Genomic DNA, 20,530 nt, shown 5'->3' with positions numbered 1-20,530 from the left:
TCTTTAATATTGTTTCCAGTTTTGATTAGTAACTACTTCCTTTGGGGTTTCTGCATAGATTTTACATAGGTTTCTGAGTGTTGTGAAGCTTTGTGTAAAATCAAACTGAAGCAGTGTTAAAACACACTAAACAAGCAATATAATCGAAGCTGCTACTGACAGAAGTTTTTTTACAGAATGGATCACCTGAGCTGGATATTCAGCCTGGGAATATGCTTCTAGGAATTCCTGTTAAGAACAGTCTAAAACATCTCTTTCTGGATTCCTTTCCACAAGCTATTAGAATTTCTCATTTCCAGAGGTAAATGAGAAATAATGTACCAACTGTTTTGACGCTAGAAAATACCTTTCAATGTCTATGTGGATATATGCATATAAAAGGATAACGCAAAATATATACTAGAAATTTGTATCTTAAAACTATTAGATCTTGAATTATAATTCAACAATTGTTTTTATATACACTGATGACCAAGTGGGTATCTTCTGTTGTCTATATTAAAATTCCTTTTATTATTTTCTAGTTCTGTAACCAAAACATCCCAGAATATAATTAAAGTTTTATTAAACATTTCCTTCACCTCCTTGTCCAAATAAATTATAAAAATATTAAATGGTACTACGTTCCAAACTGAACATTGCAGCATCCCATTCAATATCTCCTTCCAATTTAATAAGCAATTGTTGATGAGCACTCTTGGATTATGTTATGGCCAAATGTGGATTCACCTAATAAATGTGTCATCTATCTATATTTAATTAGCTTTAAGACTGTTAGGCTGCTGTGTGAAGTATCTCATCATTTTGTGACTTAGAGAAGCAGCTACTTCAATGTCCTTCACAGTCTTCAAAGTGGATAGTTACATTGAACCAGTTAAGACTGACTTGCTTTTTTTTCCTGTGTCAACATGCTACCTTGAAGCAAATTGTTCCAGGAATGTATGGGGTTTCTGCAAAAATAGTGCTACTTCTTATAGGTGTATTAATTTACTAAATTAATTTGATCAATACATAAATTGTAATTCCACCTCAGATGGAAATGTTTCCCATTCTGCTTTCTCTTCTCGGTTTCATCATGATGGTATCTTGGCTCAACCTGTCTTCCATTTTTCTGTAGTGAGGGTTTTAAAAATAGCCTTTAATGTTGGAGGTGCATAACTTTCTTCCCTCCTCTCACTTGTTCCTTTCTCTGTCTGATCTGTGATTTTCATCTATGGTGGATGAAAGAAAATGCCTCCAAAACTTTGAATATTTAACATGGGGGGAGGGGAGGGAGGGAAAGAACTTAAACATTGGGGAGCACTTTTATGTCTCACCTGATTTATATGTGCAAAGAAAAAAAAAAGGCAAGAAATCCCACAGCACTTCTTCAGAATCTCAGGGGTGTCCAACCTTGGCAACTTTAAGACTTGTGGACTTCAACTCCCAGAATTCCTCAGCCAGCAAAGCTGGCTGAGGAATTCTGGGAGTTGAAGTCCATAAGTCTTAAAGTTGCCAAGGTTGGACACCCCTGTCTTAAATCAATAGTTTACATATTATTTCTTTCTTTACCCCTAAATTGCACTCTGGAATGTTTTGTTCAGAAGACTGCTGTGTGCATAATATTCTTTGATTAATGCCAGGAGACACCCCTGGTTGTTTTCATCCACCTAAATTATGATTAGGAGGATAAGTGAGCCAGCAGCCTTCTGCAAATGGGATCCGAGATGGTTGACTGGAGAAGGAGACAAAATTGTACCCAAAGAATGATGAGGATGGTAATGTGGGAAATGAAATGGAACAGCTCTCTGTGGGGCCAGGCCACTAAACAAAATGTCCAAGAAAAGGATTCCTGAGGGAGTAACGTTCGAATGTATTCCAAATGAGCGTGCTTCTTTAAAGAGTGTATATTATTTCAGTTGATTGGGGTTATTGTGAATGGGCTTGAATGACTAATCTTGCTTTGAGTATTCAATTGTTTGTGAGATGTCAGAATAAAATGAGTCTTTTTGGCACATGGTTTACTCTGCTTGCAGAGGGAAACCATTCAAAGTACCAAAGCCTAAGAACCATTCCATGCAAACGCACATATCCCATCACCATAAATCCCTGTGCTAGCTTGAGCAATGGACCGCAGTCAATTTACTTCAGCCTCCTAGCCCTCTGTGAAAAGGTTAATGTAAAACCTGTAGAACAGCTTCTTTCCGCGGGCGCTGCTGGAGTCCATGAGATTAGACACAGTTGGAATTCTTGTGGCTCCCGAAGAATGGGTGTTACGAAAGGAGGGGAAGGGGGGAGCTATATGATTCAATGCTGATGGAATCACCCTTGATCCGTCTGTCTGGGATATAATCCTCGCTTCAGTAATTAAAATAATAATAATAATCAGTATTACAAGGAAAATGGTGTACAGTAAAATGTAATCAATTCCGTAGAAGCTTAACCATCTGTTAAAGGTTAAATCCATGAAGAGTATAATGTCAGGGTATGGCGGATTTGTCCTTTGATGCATTGGGCTCTCTAATCTAGCCTAATGTTGAGACTGAAGTAAACATGTGGAAAGGGAGGAATTCCCACAATCCCCAAGCAAAATTAATGTTGTCTTCAGTCGGGGTAAAAGTTATATCCTTAGGGTTTCTCATAGATCCTTATGATGTTTGAATTCCCCTGAAACCATCAGCAAGCCACAATTTTTATCTCCTTGCAGGAATAAACCATTGCAATTGAATGATGATTGCTTCTACCATCGTTCATAAGCATGGCCTTGAGGCATAAATCTTCATGGATCTTTTAGTTTTTAAATCAGACCTCCTTGAAACCAACTTCAAATCACAAATTGCATTTCTCTGCATGGAATGTGACATGACTATTATGCATCTGATAATTGGTAGTGCTGCTATAGCTCCAAAGCGTGTCTCAGAGTGTTCAAGATTTTACTTAATATCTACTTGAAGCCATCATTAAAACATAACACCACATGCATCTACACAAATTAACCACTACAGTAATGAAGCTTGTAATTTCTGACTACTATCATAGTGCAAAAGTTCCAAGGCATGAGAAAGAGTTGTTGAGTTTTTTGTGTTCATGCATGGCTGGCTTTTCAAACAAAATATTTTGTACAGCATAGATACTAAAACCAAGGGAAACAAAGTGGAATCCTTGAGGGACCAATTCCAATGATAATGCTTTGTGAATTAAGACAACATCCCTCAGTAAAGGTCTGAAATGTATCCTTCAAATAGGTCTGGAGCCATTCCATTACAGAAGTGACATCCTAATACAGAGAAATGGTTTGCAAGGATATGATGTTGGAAGATAGAATAGACATTGAGAGATTAAGGGAAATCATGGTTGAATCATGGAAACAGGTTCCAACTATGATTTGATTGTACTTTTAACTGGAAACCCATATATCCTTGAATCCTTATAGTCCTTATAGTCATTTGTGTGCTATAATGCCAAAAATCATTATATCTATAATTGGTATTTTTTTCAGATGGGCCTCAGTAAAATTATGAGAACCCAAGAGCATACAGGCCCCCAGGTCTTTCTATTTATTTAATTTGTTTGTTGTCTGACTTCCAAAGATTCTAGGCAACTTGTAAGTAAAAATACTGAGGAAAAAAGCCTAGGCAGTTATGGGAGTTGGGACACTAATCCTTACCAAAGTCCTGGAAGAAAAGTCAGTTCTTCAAGCTCCTTCAAGCCAGCGGAGTGGTCATCTGGCTCTTCAGGTAACCTCATTCCAGAAAATAGGTGCTGCTACAGGAAACACTTCCAAGACCCCAATAGATGGCATTGTTTAAACAAAGGAGCCTAGAATATACCATCTACCAACCCTACTAGATTGAATCAGTTATGCAGATACTATGAGAGAGGTTAATGTTTTATGGTATGAATAGTGCCATAAATACTTAGATATATAATTATTATGATTTAATATGTGCATATCTATCCTTTGCCAGTAATTTCAGCAAGGTGAGATAAAAACTGTCAGGAATTTTAATCCACATTTAAAGCCTTGTTTTTCCTTCACTGTGGCTCCAGTGAATATAATACCGTTATTGTGCATGAAAGATTTGCCATTTTCAAGTGTACCCCATGTAAGAATCATGAACAACTATGAGGGGGGTCCAAGCTGGTTTCTCCTTGTCGGCATCATGAAATACATCCATTGCCTATCTATTTTTTCCACTGGAAAGTTGGGTCTTTATGGTATAAGAATAAAAACAGTCTCCCTATGACTGTATTCACAGGACATGCTTGATCAGATCACGTAAAGATTAAGCAGATGTGATCTTTGGATCTTACTGTCTTGCATGAACACAGCCTGATCAGTTAGCTTGTGAATCGAATAGGCTTAATCAGGTTCCTGAATGCAAACAATACAACACCCTCCCCAACCCTCACTCTCCTTACAAAACTGGGTTAAGCCTGTTGCATGAACGTGTCTTTCTGTCTCTCCCCTCTCCCCCCATTCTTGCTTTCCTTACTTCTTCGCCACATCTTCTGCCCACCGAGGGGTTAATCGTTCTGCCACTCGTCGTCGTCGTCGTCGCAGCAGTTGGGGCTCTGGCTCGACGGCGCTGTCCACCAATACGGTGCTGAAATGGCAAGCGGTTCCTCCTTTGCTGGCTCGCTCTGCCAACCGAAAGTAGTTGGAAGTCTAAGTCAATCGATCGCGCAAGGGAAGGAGCGGAGGCTGCAGCTGAGGCGGAGCCAGAGCCAGAGCCAGAGCCAGTGCTCTGTCGCGTCCCTTCTGAGCCCGCCGATGTCTCTTCCCGATCGAGGCAGCGGGACTTCCCGCTGGGACTGGGAATATTGTACGGGGAAACTAAGGCTCTCTCAGAGCTTGACGAGCTGCGCTCCGAGTTGGGGAAGACTCGAGGTGTTGCTCCTGCTAAGTTCTTGCTTGGCTTTGGCTCCGGCTCCGGCTCCAGCAGCTGGCCAGCTACGCTACTCGGTACCCGAAGAACTGGACCACGGAGCCTTTGTGGCCAACATCGCGGAAGACTTAGGTCTGGATGTATCCGAATTATCAGCCAGGCGGTTTCGTATTGCGTCCCGGGCGGGGAGTAAGCAGCACCTGGAGGTGAATCTGGAAAATGGGATTCTCTTTGTTAACGAGAAAATAGATAGGGAAGAGGTGTGCGAGAGCAGCAAGGCCTGCCTCCTGCACCTGCAGCTGGTCATCGAGAGCCCCCTTGAGCTTTATCGCATCGAAGTGGAAGTGCTAGACATCAACGACAATGCACCCCGGTTCCCTTGGCAAGAATATGTGCTGGAAGTGACAGAATCAGCACTACCCGGGGCCCGCTTTCCCCTGGAGAGTGCACAGGATCCCGACGTGGGCACAAACTCCCTACGTACTTACAGACTCAGCCCTAATGGTTATTTCTCGCTGGAGGTGCAGACTCGCAGTGACGGCAGCAAGTTTGCAGAGCTGGTGCTGGAGAGGAGTCTGGACCGAGAGCAACAGCGTAGTCACAGGGTCTTGCTCACGGCTTTGGATGGTGGTATCCCCGAGCGCTCGGGCACAGCTAGAGTTGTGATCATGGTGTTGGATGCCAACGACAATGTGCCAGTCTTTGATCAGTCCACTTACAGCGTAAGCCTGCCGGAGGATGCGCCCAAAGGGACTCTGGCTATCAAGCTCAATGCTACTGACTTGGATGAGGGAACCAATGGCGAAATTGAGTATTCATTCAGCGGGCACGCTCCACTAGGTGTGCGGGAGCTTTTTAGCGTGGAGCCCCATACTGGGCAAGTGCGCCTGAAAGGCCAATTGGACTATGAGCGAGCTGATCTCCATGAGCTATATGTGCAGGCCAAGGACCGGGGCCCCTCTGCAGTTGCCATTCACTGTCGGGTGTTGGTGCACCTCTTGGATGTCAATGATAACGCACCGGAGGTGACCCTCACCTCGGTCTCCACACCAGTTTTGGAGGATGCACCTCCCGGTACTGTCATAGCTGTAATCAGCGTGCTAGATAGAGATTCCGGAGACAACGGCAAGGTGAGCTGCGAAATCCCAACCGATACACCCTTTCAGCTTCAGTCGTCTTTCCACAACTATTATGCACTAGTAACTACCGCACCACTCGACCGTGAGACTGTGCCCGAATATAATGTCAGCATCACCGCCCAAGACCTGGGGTCTCCAGCACTGGCTACCAAGAAGATCCTGACAGTCCAGGTGTCTGATATCAACGACAACGCACCCCGCTTCCTGCAACCCTCTTACAGCGTCTATGTGACTGAGAACAACGCTCCTGGGGCGTCGATCTGCTCCGTCAGTGCGCTGGACCCAGACTGCCAACAGAACGCTTACTTGTCCTACTCCATCGCGGACGGCCAGATCCAGGGCATGCCCGTGGCCACCTACGTCTCCATCAACTCGGACAGCGGGCACATGTATGCTCTGCGCTCCCTGGACTACGAGCAGATTCGCAACTTCCAGATCCAAGTCGTGGCTCAGGACGCCGGGTTCCCTCCTCTTAGCGGGAACGCCACGGTCCACGTCTTCGTGCTGGACCAAAACGACAACGCGCCCTTGGTCGTGGCTCCCATGCCCCGCAATGGTTCCGTGGCTGTGGAGGTGGTGCCTCGCTCAGCAGAGCCCGGCTACTTGGTGGGTAAAGTCTCCGCAGTGGACGCCGATGCAGGACAGAACTCGCGGCTTTCCTACCGGATAGTCCAAGCTACCGATGCCAGCCTCTTCAGCGTGGCCCTCTACACGGGCGAAATCCGCACCGTCCGCGCCTTCCTGGCCAAAGATGCCCCGAAGCACCGCCTTCTCGTCCAGGTGCGGGACAACGGGCAGCCCCCGCTCTCGGCCTCCGTGGCCCTCTTGCTCTCGGTGGTGGACAGCGTGCCAGAGGTGCTCTCGGACTTCCGCGAGCTTCCTCCGGGAGGCGAGACGGCTTCTTCCAGGCTTACCCTCTACCTGATCGCCTCTCTGGGCTCCGTCTCCTTCACTTTCCTTGTGGCCATCGTTATCCTCACGGTGGTCAAGTGCCCCAAGGAGCGGCTGACCTTCCCCGACTATGCCTGCTCCCAGCTGTCTTGTGGCGGGGAGGGCGGCGGCTCCGCTGCCTTCTGCTGCTGCGCCGGCGGTTGTGGCTCGTGTGAGCGCTCGGCTCCTGCCTCAGACCGCCTGAAGAACTCCGGCAGCGTCAACGCGCCGGTCTCCTCGGGCGACTGCGGGGACGTCGGAGCCAGCGCAGGCCCTCCTGCCTATTGCTATAAAGTCTGCCTGAGCCCAGCATCGGCCAAGAGCGACTTCATGTTCCTGAAAGCTTGCAGCCCCGCCCCTCCGAGGAACAACGAAGCGGGCCCTCAGAACTTGCCGCCGGCTCCCGGCCCGAAAACCCGAGGGGCCAATAACTCTCGGCAGCTCGCCGACCAGGTAGCTTCTTGGGTGTCCCGAGGGGTGGGGAACCCTCTCCGGGAGGTAGCCTGCTGGAAAGGCAAACAGGGTCCGGAACCTGGAATACAACAGGAAAGCAACTCGCGAGAGGGGGGGATGTTTTCATCTCGCCCAACTTTTTGAAGATTGCGGCCCGCCCCTTTCCCCAAAAGAGCCATCGGGCTCAGCCAAAACTCCGGCTCATCACGTAATTATTTGCCCAAACTTACTCGGGCGCAATGGGACTCGGCGGTCCTTAAGACCGATACCTGGTTCTCTGTGGGAGAGGGCAGTAATGGGGCACTTCATTCCCTTCGACTGGGAGAAGGAAGCCCAGCGGAGCCGGTTGAGATAAAAACCTCAGGCTCCGCCACTTTTGCTAAGAGTCAATTGCCCGGCTTGCATTTGCGATGGGATCCTGCAGGTCAATCGCAGAGTTGAGAAGGACCGGGCGGAGTCTTTCCTTCGCTGCTAACTGAAGGAGTCCCTCAGCAAGGCTCTCTGGACAAGCCAAGGACCATTGCTGAGAGAAGAGTCCTGTTGAGCTCAGGAGACTTTGCCAGACCCTGGAATCCTTCCATGAGGAAGGATTTCCAGAGGATGAGCACCTGCCACTTAGGTAGCCCAGCCTTACCTGGAGCTTTCTGTATATCTCATCCATTGTTGGGTCCCCATCTCTTATGTTGTTTTTGGCATCACGTAAGATTAATGCCATACTGCTTTATGCCGAAAAGAGAGAGAGGATGCTTTGGGAGAGCAATCAACTCCTGCCCATGCCAAAGCTGAATAAGATGAAAAAGGGGTCTAGGTTGCTGGGGATGAGGAGGAAAAATTATCACCATTTGTACTTCCTTTGATAATAAAGCAGGATGGCTGAAGGTGCAAAGCAGCACATGGATAAAATACATGCGGTTCTGCAGCTCTTTGAAAAATGCCCTCACCATTCTCTAGACAGGGTTTCTTTGTCCATTTTCATTTTCCTTGTTGGATATCCTTGTATGGTATGTTCTTGTCAGCTCAAAACTCCCCCTAGTGACTTGATGTCTTGAGCTGATTTCCACCCCTCTGGTCTCAGGCTGATAGAGGAAAGGGCAGCAAGGCCGCACCAGCTCCTCTAGCCAAGAGTTGAGGCGGTGAAAGAAGGGGGGGGGGGAGGGTATTCCCGAGGGTGGGGGAGGGAGGGAGAGAGACAGACAGAAAGAAAAAAAAATGAAACCGCTTAAGTTGTACATCTAGGGCACTGAGGCTTGGAGGCACTTATTCCTCTTGAGTTTAAGACTAACTTCTTAGGGAAGAAGGTGAATCTTTGCACACAATGAAATTTTGAATGAAAACAACCTCCAGCTTCCTTCTCATGTTTTCTTCTGTTTTTATCTCTCTGGAAGAATGGTACACTTCCCTTTTAGCTCTTAGAAATCCTCAAAGTATAAACCCCTTTGAAATGGCTGAAATGGGCTCCCCTTTACCCCTTTCATTTATACCGGAAGAATTTGATGGCCTTAGATTGCCCTTTGCTTTACTCCCGGTATCTTCTGGGCCACAGGGAATAAGGGAGCTCTCTGAAAGTCCACAGGGGAAAAAAATGAAATGAAAATCAGTGCAAGCTGAACCTGAACAAGGGTTACAAAATAAAGCATGGAAAACATTTGGAATGGAAATAGAATGTAAGATGAATTATGTATGTCACCTATATTTTGTAAAAGATTAATTGGTGGATCTTGTGATAGAAAGGCAGAAGTGACAACGTTCCCACAGATCCTCCCTTAGTACAAGGACAGGCTTTGGAAAAGAATGGAATGAGTCCCCTACCACCTGATCCAGAAGTGGTCTGGAAGACTGTAAAGGCTTTCTGGAATAAGACAGGTACAGGACTGGAATGAGAGTTCCAGGCAGCTGAAGGGCTGGTGAAGAATTATAAAGCCACCTCTGAAACTACAGTACAAGAACAAGGGCTGAGGGGAGAATGAATGAGTTGTGCTGGCATGACCAAGTCAGAAAATTATTGGGATTATCTACCCATGCTGATTCTTCAGACACTCTGATAAGGTACTTAGATTATTATTTTATTTTATTTTTGTTGCAGAATAAACGTGATTGGATAGTGGAGTAAACATTACCCATTTTCTCTGTAGAGAAAAGTACGAAAATATGCAAAATCCAATGCCTCCAGTGATAGTTCATTATTCTTTGTAACCAGTATGCAAATCGTTTAACCATTTTCTGTGATGGCAAATTAGATAGAAATATCAAAGAATATTCAGCTATTTGTAATAACCATCTTAATTCTCAATCACAACTTGGAGAAAATATTGCCTCACTCAAAATGTATTAGTTAAACCATATCTAAATTCTTCTGCTTGTATATCAAGTATTTTTCTTCCTTCCTTCCTTATTAGGAGTTAATAAATAGACTTTAAAATATGCTTCTTCCTTCTCACAACCTTTTCAAAATGTGTGCCAGAGCCTTTTTCTCTTCTCAGTTCCATGGGCCACCTACTCTGATGGCTGTTGGGCTAGGGCTGCACATGGGCTGCATATATACTGACAGATACAGAGATTGCATTTGCATAAAGACACAGATCTTCCTCTTTGATTCAAAGAGCTTGCTGGGAAATGATCAGTAAAGCCTAGCCACTCACAATCACTGGAAAGAAATTCCTGGAAAGATGAGATTTAACTTGATCACTCTGAGGGAAGGTAATTACCCTTGACCCATTCTCAGCATTTTGGCCAGGTTAAATCAGGGATAACAGTTCTGTTTTCCATTTTATACCAGGTGGCTGATCAGCTGGATGGAGGAAAAAACGGGTCTTTGGGAACACTAATGGCTAGATGAAACTCATTGGCCCTTGTTTTCCAGATGGAGTTGTTGTTGTTGTTGTTTATTTATATCTAGAACCTTAAGTATATTTAATATTTCCACATTGTTGTTTTTTCCTGATTCTTTCACAAGACATCTTTGGGAGAAGCAAGTTGGGAATTCCCCCTTCCTAAGATTTTCAAGAAAACTTTAAAAGCCCTTTACTCTGAAAATCTTTGCTGCTAATATAGTTTCACATTGCACATCATGTAATAATTGCACATTTGATATTTTCCCCCCAAGTCAGTCTTGACTCCCAGTCACTGATGTGGACAGGTGCCGGCAGTTTCTTGGCAATATTTTCAGAAGTGGCTTGTTCTTGCCTTATTCCTAGGGCTGAGCGAGTGACTGGTCCAAAATCAGGATCTTGGTAACACTATTTTGAACAAATAAAAGGCATCAACTTTCATAAATTTATGAAAGGACTCCAGGATCGTTGCCACCATAGATTAGACCAGCTCTTCTCCTCAAATAACCCAAAGTGACTTAGTGGGCTTCCATACTTAAGGAAAGGCTAGAAGTCCTGTTTCCCCATTCCTAGCCCTGCATTTTATTCCTCAGACCAACCTGGCTCTTAATAGAAATAATTATCAGTGAAAATTACTCTCAGAAGATTGTGGGGCTGTCCTTCTGGATCCAGTGCTCTTATTCCATTCCCAGCTATATACTTCCGTTTATTTCACCAAGGACTCCCGCAATTTCTGCTTATTCCCTGCCTGTCTTGTTCATTCAAGAGTCGGTCGTTTAACATTTGAAATAGAGCAGAAGAAACACTGTCATCCATCTCATCTCATGTTTATTTTTTTCCTCCGACCCATTTCCCCTCAGAACCCTCCCCAAGCTTTATTGCATGCTTCCCGTGGGCCTCTGGAGAGCGCTCCTTGTTTCCATGGCGCACACTTTTCCTGCCTGCCTCTCCTGTCAGGTATTGGAAACCAGAGCAAGAGCGGCCGGCTGGGGAGCCGATCCCCGGCGGCCCCCATCCTCTCCGCTGAAAAGAGGCGAGGATGCTGTCCTTCCACGAGAGAAAGGGGGGCTCTTTTAGTCTCCTTTCAGGCGACGAAAGTGGCTTTTGCAAGAACCGCGCCCCCAAATCCCTGTAGACAGAGGAAGAGCTTTAGCGCCTCTTGGCAACGGCTCTCCCTCGACAGGCTGGCTCTCTGTCGGGTGCCGAGCGAACGAGCGAGTTAGGCGCCCCCTTCCCGCTCCCCGCGATAACGAGGCCAATTAAGGCGAAAGCGTAAAACTAGGGCAATGAGTTCGGGCTTTGAAATGCAGCCAAAGCGAGTCTGAATGACGCCACCACATTTCAACCATCTCCGGGAAACAGGCGGGTGGGTCCCTCTTTGGAAAGTGCGCCCCCTTTCGCTGCCCAGCATGTTATTCGCCCGCAAATTAAAAGAGGGCTGGATGATTTTTTTGAAACCCGGGCGGGCATCTGTCAAAACAACTGTCAGGTGTTGTCTTCTAACAAACGACGCAACCCTAGCTTTTCCTGAACTGTTTTCTTCATGCTTGTTCAACTTACTCAGGGTCTGAAGGGAACTGGTACTGGATATAATACAGTATGCGAATAAATCACGCCAGAAGTTCAGAAAGAAATCAGTATCACCTTAGATACGGCACTTTTCAGTGAAGATAGTCGCGCCTTCCGATAAAAGAGCCAGCATGTGCTGATTCGGGAAGTTTAAAAGTAACAATTACACCTCTTTGAAAAACTTTCCAGTTACTGTAGTGTATTGTACTTCACTTTCATTACTGAAAGAAATGTAATAGGTTAGAAAAAAGAGAAAAAACAGAATGCAGGAAGATGCATTCTGTACATGCAGTATATGCAGCCCATATAGCAGTGCTATTCCTGTTGTATATGTTAATTAGGAGGGAAACCTTGAGTTGAAGGTTTCCCTCTAGTCTGCCGTCCTGGCGGAAGGAACCAAAGTTTAAAACGATTGGTTTACAGGACAGGCAGGAGATTCAAGGAACAGCTCTCTATAAAAGAGAGAGTTGTTGGACAGCCAGACCACTTCTGTGTACTGGTCTACCAGTAAAGAGCTGTTTTCGCTATTTGGTGTCTCCTGCCCCAACTTAACACTGGTGACTAAGGTGGGGTTTTGAAGAGAACAAAGGACAAGGGACACGTGGCATCAGTGGCCATCATTGCAGCAAACCTGCATCGGCCATTCCAAAGATGACTCTCTACCAACTCCTTTCAACCCAGCTAAAGATGAATGGTCTTCATATATGGGTCGATTTTGAATGTTTATGGAAGCAAATGATCCTCAGGATCTGACAGAAAATAGGAAAAGGGCCCTTTTCCTTAGCTACTGTGGACCAGAAATGTACAAAATGGCTAAACTGAATGGAACTTTTCAGGAATTAAACTATTTTGTGATGCGCTTGGCAGGCTGGCTAGATTTGTTAAGAGTTGGGAATGCAATACCATTTGGAGTATTGTCCCTGAAGCTTTCCAGAAGAGGTGACAGAAAAACTCTTCCAGAATCCTGAGAATTTGGTACTGACTGCTTTGAGAAAGGATTTGAAATTGTTTACCAGGGAGGGGTGATTTGTAGCGGATCCTAGCCTTTGATAAGTAGTGTGTTTATTCTGTTTCAGTCGAGCAATTCCACACCAGCTGAAGCTTCCTAGTATGGGAGAGCTTGAAAGACTCTTCTTGTCTCTTAATATTTCTTGCTTGTCGTCCTGCTGTAGGCCATCCTTAGTTGTTACAAGAGCAATTGCTTTCAAAGCACAAAAAGGTTACCAGAACAAATATATGTAGTCAAGCTGTCCTGAGGATATGTATTTAATTCAAAACCTTTGTTTTTAAATTTGTAGGTAAAACAGGCCAATGCAGACTGGCTGCCATCAAAACAACCAATACTGAAGAGGTATTATAGGGGAGGGGAGGGTTGCCTTATTATCTTTAGGAGAATAGTTGCTAAATATTTTATGAGTGCTTATCTTATGGCTGGATATGTCTCTTTTTTATTTCTTATGTTCTAGTTCACAGAGCCTAGAGGATGTAGGAAAAGTTTGGAAAGGAGTTCAGAAAGACCATGATAGATTGTGCACTTTGGTCACGCCAATGTCTGGTGAGTTTTGGATTGTAGAATCCTAAAATCTAATGATTTCTGTAATTTTTGAGATAATGAAAACCTCCCTCAGTTGTTTACCTCCCGTCTTACTTACTTTTTTGGCTATTATTTCTCAGTCAAACCTGTCTACCAGGGTTGTAAGAATAAGAATAAAACTGATGGTGGGAAGCAAGCAAACAAATGTATAGCTGTTATGAATTAGGATCTCCTTCTAGTTGAGTTGGGTTTCAGGTGACAAGTCTATGTCGTTTCCTTGACAACAGCACAAAAGGTTTTTGCCATGATTTCTTCTGGGATGGTTTTTCTTTTAAAAAAATGTGTTTTATTGATGTTTATTATAAGATAAAATATAATGAAAATAAAGATTTTTAAAAAAGGAGAACGGAGGATATTTTTTTAAAAAGGGAAAGAAAAAGCACAGTAAAATACTAATACGGTTACAACCTCAACTTTTTACATTACTTATAATTATTACAAGCTAGTTCTACAACTGCATAATTATTAAATCTTCAAACTAAATTCTAAATTTATTTTTTTCTATTTTATAGAAACCAGAAGCGATACCCCAACAGAAATGTTTTAACTTCCTTTTAACATATATACTTTCATTCTTAATAATATTTTGCAAACTTTAGATACACACACACACACACACACACACACACACATTTTCAAACCCATTTTATAAGCACAAGACCATGCATTGGAACTTTCTTTTAATTACATATGTCAAACCAATAAAAAAAATTCTATCCTAATTCCCTCCAGCTTTTTTTTTCAAACTCTCAATCTAGTTTCTAGCCCTGATTTGTTTGCTGTCAGCTTCCCATTCTCTCTCTCTCTCTCTGTCTCTCTCTCCCCCTCCCTCCCTTTCCCTCTGTGTATCCATGTCCATGTCTATGTCCATATTCATATTTCATTCATTCCAGGACTGGGTTTCAACTATAGAGGAATCCCAAATCTGAAGAAAATTGAGGCATTGTAGAAAATATTTTTATTCATTCCAAACAGGGCAATTTGACTTAACTGCTTTTCCCAGTTCAAAATCTCTGCAAACCTTTTTCATATTTTTTTCATTTTGTTAAAACACTTTTTATTTCTTTTATTTCTTTTTGGCAATGTATATGTTTCCATTACTATTATCTTTGTGTTTTGCTTTCCCCTCTCTTATTTATCATTAATTAAAAAGCAATGAAATAAATTTTAAAAAAGTAAGAAAAGAAAGGAAGCTTCCGGTATTTGCTTGGGTGTTCAGTGATTGACAGGTCTCTCCTTACTTTTGAATGATCTTTGCAATCAGATTCTTACTGATCTGATCCTACCTTTAGTATGAATTGCAAGATAATAGAACAGGATATGTCAGGCGCTGATTGAAAAGTGGAATAGGCTGTTTAGGGACAGAAGGCCAAGAATAGATCTTAGTGAAACTTGGCCGCTTGTTATGATTGTTATGAGTTTGGAGAATGCCATAAAATTATTCAGAAACTGACTTTTATAGCCAGAAGACAAATTACTGTTTGAGATACCTATTATGGCCAACATTTGTAGTTCAGTCTTGGAGGCACTGTCCTGGCTGTGGCTAGGACACTATCAAAATGTATATTTGGGTAAGGAAGGAATAATTAACTTTTCTTCCTCTTGTTGCAAACAACTGTCATGTCCTTCTAGAGACCTGGTGCTGGTTCTTCAAGTGATAGAGTGCAGATGGTTTTATGATTTCAAAATTCAGGGATCTTTTAAATATATTCTGATTTAGAATAATGGTAAAAGGAGAACTTGCTGCATGGGAGTGGTTGAGCACCATTTTTTCCCCCTATGTTACGTTATAGGAGAAAGACAGGCAAATCAATAATAGAAGTAAGTAAGTAAATAAATATATGGTAATCTTCCTGCCAACAAAATTGAAGCTCCCATTTTCTTGATATGTTGAACTTCTTAGGATGAACCATCCTAACACATAGATAAATTTCTGGAGAATTGGGTTTTGCCCATGGAATGGATTGGGAGGTTTATTCTCTGTGTTTATCCATATATGTATAGGAAAACATAATTTTACACATACAGGTAATCCTTAAAGCATGACACACCATTTAACAAATGTTTGAAATTATGACAGACCCCCAAAAGCTATACATGACCCCATTTCAAAGTTATGATGGCTACTGTGGCCATTCGGTCATTGCCCTTATGACGCACCACAGGGTTGCTGCAGTACCCTCCCACCTCTCTCCCCCCCCACATCCCATAGTGCTTGGGCCTCCTCTGCATGCCCTTCTGAAGCTCTCCAGACCTCATGTTGTAGAATGAGTGCTGGCCATTTGTCCCCAGGCCAAGCAGAAGCAATCCAAATGCAGTTGCCATTTTTGTCCCGTTCCTTTGTAGGTGGGACAAAATGGTGGCCACCAGAGAAATTGCTTCATTTTGCTGCACAGGGTCTGCAGATCTTGATAAGGCAGCAAATGAAGCAGTTTGTCTCAGGGCTGTGTGGCGGCATCCCAAATGTGGCTGCCATTTATGGGTGGAGACAAAATGGCAGCCGCCAGATAAACTGCTCCATTTTGGAGTGCCTCCTGAGCACATTTCACCTAATGATGCTAATACATGTGATTGCAATGGGCAGGCTCCATTACGGCCATGTCTTGAGGATTACCTGTATACAGCTAGATAGTCCTTGCTTAGTGACAACAACTGTGACTGGAAAATTGATTGCTAAGTGCTACAGTTGCTAAACAGAAAATCACCACATGACTGCAATGGGTTATGATTTACAGTATTTCTCATTTGGTTGTTAAGTAGAGTGCTACAGTCATGAAGTGAAACATAACACATCTGCAACTTAGACTTTTACTACCATAGTCTCTATGTCTTCTTATTACAAGCTGGTTGCAAAGCATGTGAATGGTCATTACATGACCATGGGACACTGAGACAGTCATAAATGCAAGGAGTGGCCATGAAGGGATTTTTTTACACCATTGTAACTTCAAAGTTAGTTAGTAAGTGAGGAATACCTATATTCTTCCACTTACAGATGCATTTTCTTTGTCTTGGATATGTTACTTCAAATTGAAATATAATTTAGAAAAATGAAGCATTTACCCAGCATCTTCTGCAAAATGGGCAGTGTTTGATGTGCTGTGTTTTATCCAGGGGCTTCCCTCTAAAAAGTTAAAAAAAATTGTTTTTTACAGAACATAAGAAGACATCTGGCCCGCCTAACAGCATCCGGACCCCTCCATATGCACCCCTGTATTTACAACATATTTCTCCTCTGGATTATCAACACAATGTATATATTCCAGGAACCCCAACATCATCTGCCAATAAGGACGGCTCTGTATTTCTGGAGCAGGAAGCTAAGAACAGCTTCTCCACATTTGGAAAGAGGAAGAAAATGATCAATTATTCTGATAAACATGACAGCATAGTCATTAACAACCTGAAATAACGTTTCTTTTGCAGGCTAGCAAGCATTGCAAACCATGCCTAAATATTTCTGTGGTGCTGGAAATCCCTGACCCCTGTGTGTGATTGTACATAATATAAGGGGTCAAGGGTTCTTAACTACAAGCTACTTCCCCTGAAAATAAGGCAAACAGTGAATGATGGTAATGTCAAGACATAGGAATGACTTTAATTTATAATTAAGGCATGGGTATGATGTCTCCATGGACACAGATGAATGCTAGCTCTTGGAACTGGAGAAAGGAAAAAAAGAAAGTAAAAAAAAGAATGGACATAACATAACAACCAACCAACCACCCCCTTCATTTCAGAATTCTGGTGGTGCTTTGTCTGGTGAATGCAACACAACTGGCAAGTTGAAAAAGAACATAAATGAATATTTGTTTTACACTATGGAATATAATAGATGACTGGGGTAGAAGCAGGACAATTGTCTGAAATTCAAAAAATCTACACCCTGGTATACATCTTTCAACTTTTAAAAACCTTCCCCCAGTTTGTAGATGAAGTAATTCTTTTTAGACTGTGAATGTTTCAACACCGTCTTTTATTTTGTTGTGTTGTTAGCACATTTAGCAATGTGGAAAATTATGGAAAGCTAAAACTACTTTTTGCAACATAGAATTTGTGAGGGTAGAGGTAATGCTTAGGAGAAATGCATTTATTTATTTCATATATTTCACCCACTGATAAAAATGTTTTCTCATAATTACATACATTTGGATTTAAGACAAAGCATCATTTAAAACAAAGCCTTTTCGGTAAAAATGAGCTTTTTAAAGAATTGAACTTTTGAACAAGAATTGTGATGTTACAAGTATGTACAACAGGGATGGAGCTTTCAGTGCAATAATAAAATGATAGTGCAATGATAAAAGCAGCAAGTTCCTATCCTACAGAGCCCCAGGCTAAATGCACATACTTCCAAGTTGAAGTGTAGAACAAAGAATTCTACAACTAATAATATATGTTATGCTTTATTTTGAATCCATTATGCACTTCCAATAAGTGTTTTCTAATGGAATGAAGTTGGCAAGGAGCCAGTACTGCAGCCCCTAAAGAGAGATTGTGTGTGTGTGTGTGGGGGGGGGAATCCTCCAAGGAGAATGAATGTTTTTGATATCCTACCAGACTTTGCTAAGCAATTTTGGGTATCTTCTGAATGGCAATTCTATGAGACTGTTACATTCTATTGAATGGATGTTATATTTTGGACCAATCTGCAGTCAAATTGCTACCGCTTTCCCTCTCCCTTCAACTAATTTTAAAGGGTTTTGAATACAAAGCCACCATTTTAAAAAATCTCGTTGATTAAAGAATAATATCAGTGTCATCTTAAAGGCTTGAAACATTTCCTACTTCTCTTCCATTGGTAAATTGCATATTGCTTCACTCTCCACTTTAGTTGTGGTTTGAGTATCTGTAGTCTGGGGCTTCAGCCTCACTTTTCTACAACAATTTAAACTCCCTGAATGGAAGTAAGGATGGGAGGAAGATTATTGAGCATCATAATATCTGGCTGAGCCTGTTACCACTATGAAATACATTCAAAATTAGTTTATTTTGGACCCTCTCAATCTTTTATCCCTGGCATAAATAGCTCAAACTATTGAACAACAACTAGATGCAAGGAGAGCTGAAAGGAGAATAAGAATTAATTATAATGCTCTAATGTGGGGAATAAATTCTAGCCAACTGTTCTGGAACAGGGCAAGATGAGTAGGAAAGTTTTGGGACACATTATATGCATTCACCATCATTGCAGCTACACCACAGTCTACCTGAGGAACATCAAAGAGAAATTAAATGGCTATAAAAATAGTTCTGTCATATCATATGATCAGTATTTGCATATATGCACAATTTTTCCCTATGGACAAAATCAGAAGAAACCTCTGAGTTCCCAACCTATTGTAAAACTTGATGTAGGATATATAATGAGAGAAAGGCTGATGGAATTAGAACTTAAGACAAAAGATCTTCATTATACTACATTATCAATTTGCTCTTTTCATAGGCATTCCAGATTTAAATATTTGCAATTCTACCCTCATTTTTCACAGGATTGGCTTTAGCAACAAGTTATTTGCAAAACAGGTCCATTGGCCACATTTGTTTAAGATCATTTGTGTGTATTTATATGTATGTGTGTGAATATTTTTTCCCCTTAAAAACAATATTTGACCTATATGCATGGAAACAGTCTGTCAAAATCACAGAAAGAAAAATTGATTGCATTTGAATTATAGTTGACTGCTTTTTGAATAATACATGCAGTGCATGTTTGCTTTATAGTAATAAATTGTTCTTTAATAATCCCAAATGAAAAAAAATAGTTGTTTCTTTTTGGTCATATTACTAGATAATAGAAGGAGAAATCAGTAAAAATATTTACAATGGTTGTGTGGGTAGAGGAACAGCTTGAAAATCTCTAAGGTGAAGTTCCAGTAAAGCTTTCTGCAGCACTCTTTCAAAGTGTGGTTACTTGTTGCAATTACATTCTTAAAGGCAGGAGATATTAAACTACTTTATCTTGTGGTTTTAGGGAGGGAGTACTGTGCAAATCTTGCTAGGCAAATTTATGGGAATATAATGCTTTGTGAATGTTTAGGTGGCTTACCTTTCACTGTGGTTGAAATTATCTCTACATGTTTGGGATGCTAAAAATTAAAAATGTATTTATATCCGTAATTGCAGGGCTTTGTAATCAATGGAGAAATTTTGCTTTTGTTTGCATTTTTCCCACTGATCCAATATAGCAAAAGTGCAAGAAAAATTGTGTTCTTACTAAAGCAGACTGGGGCAGATTATATTGTGAAATAAACTAGTCTCATAAGATATATTTAAGTATTAAACCACAGAAGGTATGGACGAGTAGTGTAGAGGCTTTTACATACAGGATTGTAACCATTTGTTTCATGGTGTGAGGCCTGAAAGCAAGCCCTGAAATATTTACCTTTACAGTCTTCTTAAAAAATAAGTTCATGAATTCAAGATTTAAACTTGCTCACAATTAATGTGGGTGGAATGATCACAGAAACTGAATCTAGGGGAGCTAGTTTTACCATTTGAAATAGTATGTGGCTGTAGCAGAGGTGGTATTCAGCAGGTTCTGACCAGTTCTGGAGAATCGGTAGCGTCAATTCTGAGTAGTTCGAAGAACCGGCAAATGCCACCTCTGACTGGAGATTTTACAGTATCCTTCCCCTGCCACACCCACAGAACCGGTAGTAAAAAAAATTGAATCCCATCATTGGGCTGTAGCCAATCCTGGATATGGGAATCATGTGCTCCCTTCAGTGGAAGACCACTGGAGAGAGAATAGAGAATGGGAAACAGGTACAATGTTGGCATCCCAAAAGGCCTTTTTTTCCAGAGCATCATCAAGTTGAGCAGTCACTCTGGTCCTTTACAGAGAATTCCTTGCCTTCATATTCATAGATATAACTGCTTCCCCTATATCACTGACTTGTGATGGATGCTCATAGACATAGTGTTGCTTTCTAATTTGATGCACATTACATTCTTCTGACATCCTAAGTAGGTCTTTTACGCTTTGTTTGATTTACAGCTTATTGATTTCTCAGATAATTCCAATACAGTAGAGCCTGATGCAATATTGATCACTTGTGAGAGAGCTTGGCTGCAAAATAGCTTTGTTGAAAAAAATGTAAAATATTAGCACTTTAGCTTGATTAGCATGACCCATAGTGGAAAGTA

At 42.1% G+C, this 20,530-nt stretch overlaps 1 protein-coding gene across 2 annotated transcripts; it reads left to right on the top strand.

The window, feature by feature from the left end:
• The first annotated feature begins 1,519 nt into the window (after nucleotides 1–1,519).
• Nucleotides 1,520–17,654, top strand: LOC113415203 (protocadherin-10-like). Of its 2 annotated transcripts, XM_087961011.1 has the most exons (4): nucleotides 1,520–7,390; nucleotides 13,086–13,138; nucleotides 13,254–13,342; nucleotides 16,537–17,654. In XM_087961011.1, the coding sequence occupies exons 1-4, from the start codon at nucleotides 4,592–4,594 to the stop codon at nucleotides 16,791–16,793; spliced, it is 3,198 nt and encodes a 1,065-aa protein (XP_087817137.1). In that variant the 5' UTR covers nucleotides 1,520–4,591; the 3' UTR covers nucleotides 16,794–17,654. The 2 variants fall into 2 exon arrangements, with proteins under 2 accessions (XP_087817137.1, XP_087817138.1); XM_087961012.1 differs by lacking the exon at nucleotides 13,086–13,138 and having other exon boundaries at nucleotides 16,537–16,667.
• The last annotated feature ends 2,876 nt before the right edge of the window (nucleotides 17,655–20,530 follow it).

This window comes from Notechis scutatus, chromosome 3 (assembly GCF_049901735.1).
Source record: "Notechis scutatus isolate UNSWTSFEM ecotype Mainland chromosome 3, rNotScu1.2, whole genome shotgun sequence".
Classification (NCBI taxonomy): Eukaryota; Metazoa; Chordata; class Lepidosauria; order Squamata; family Elapidae; genus Notechis; species Notechis scutatus.
This window is presented reverse-complemented; position numbering and strand designations above follow the sequence as displayed.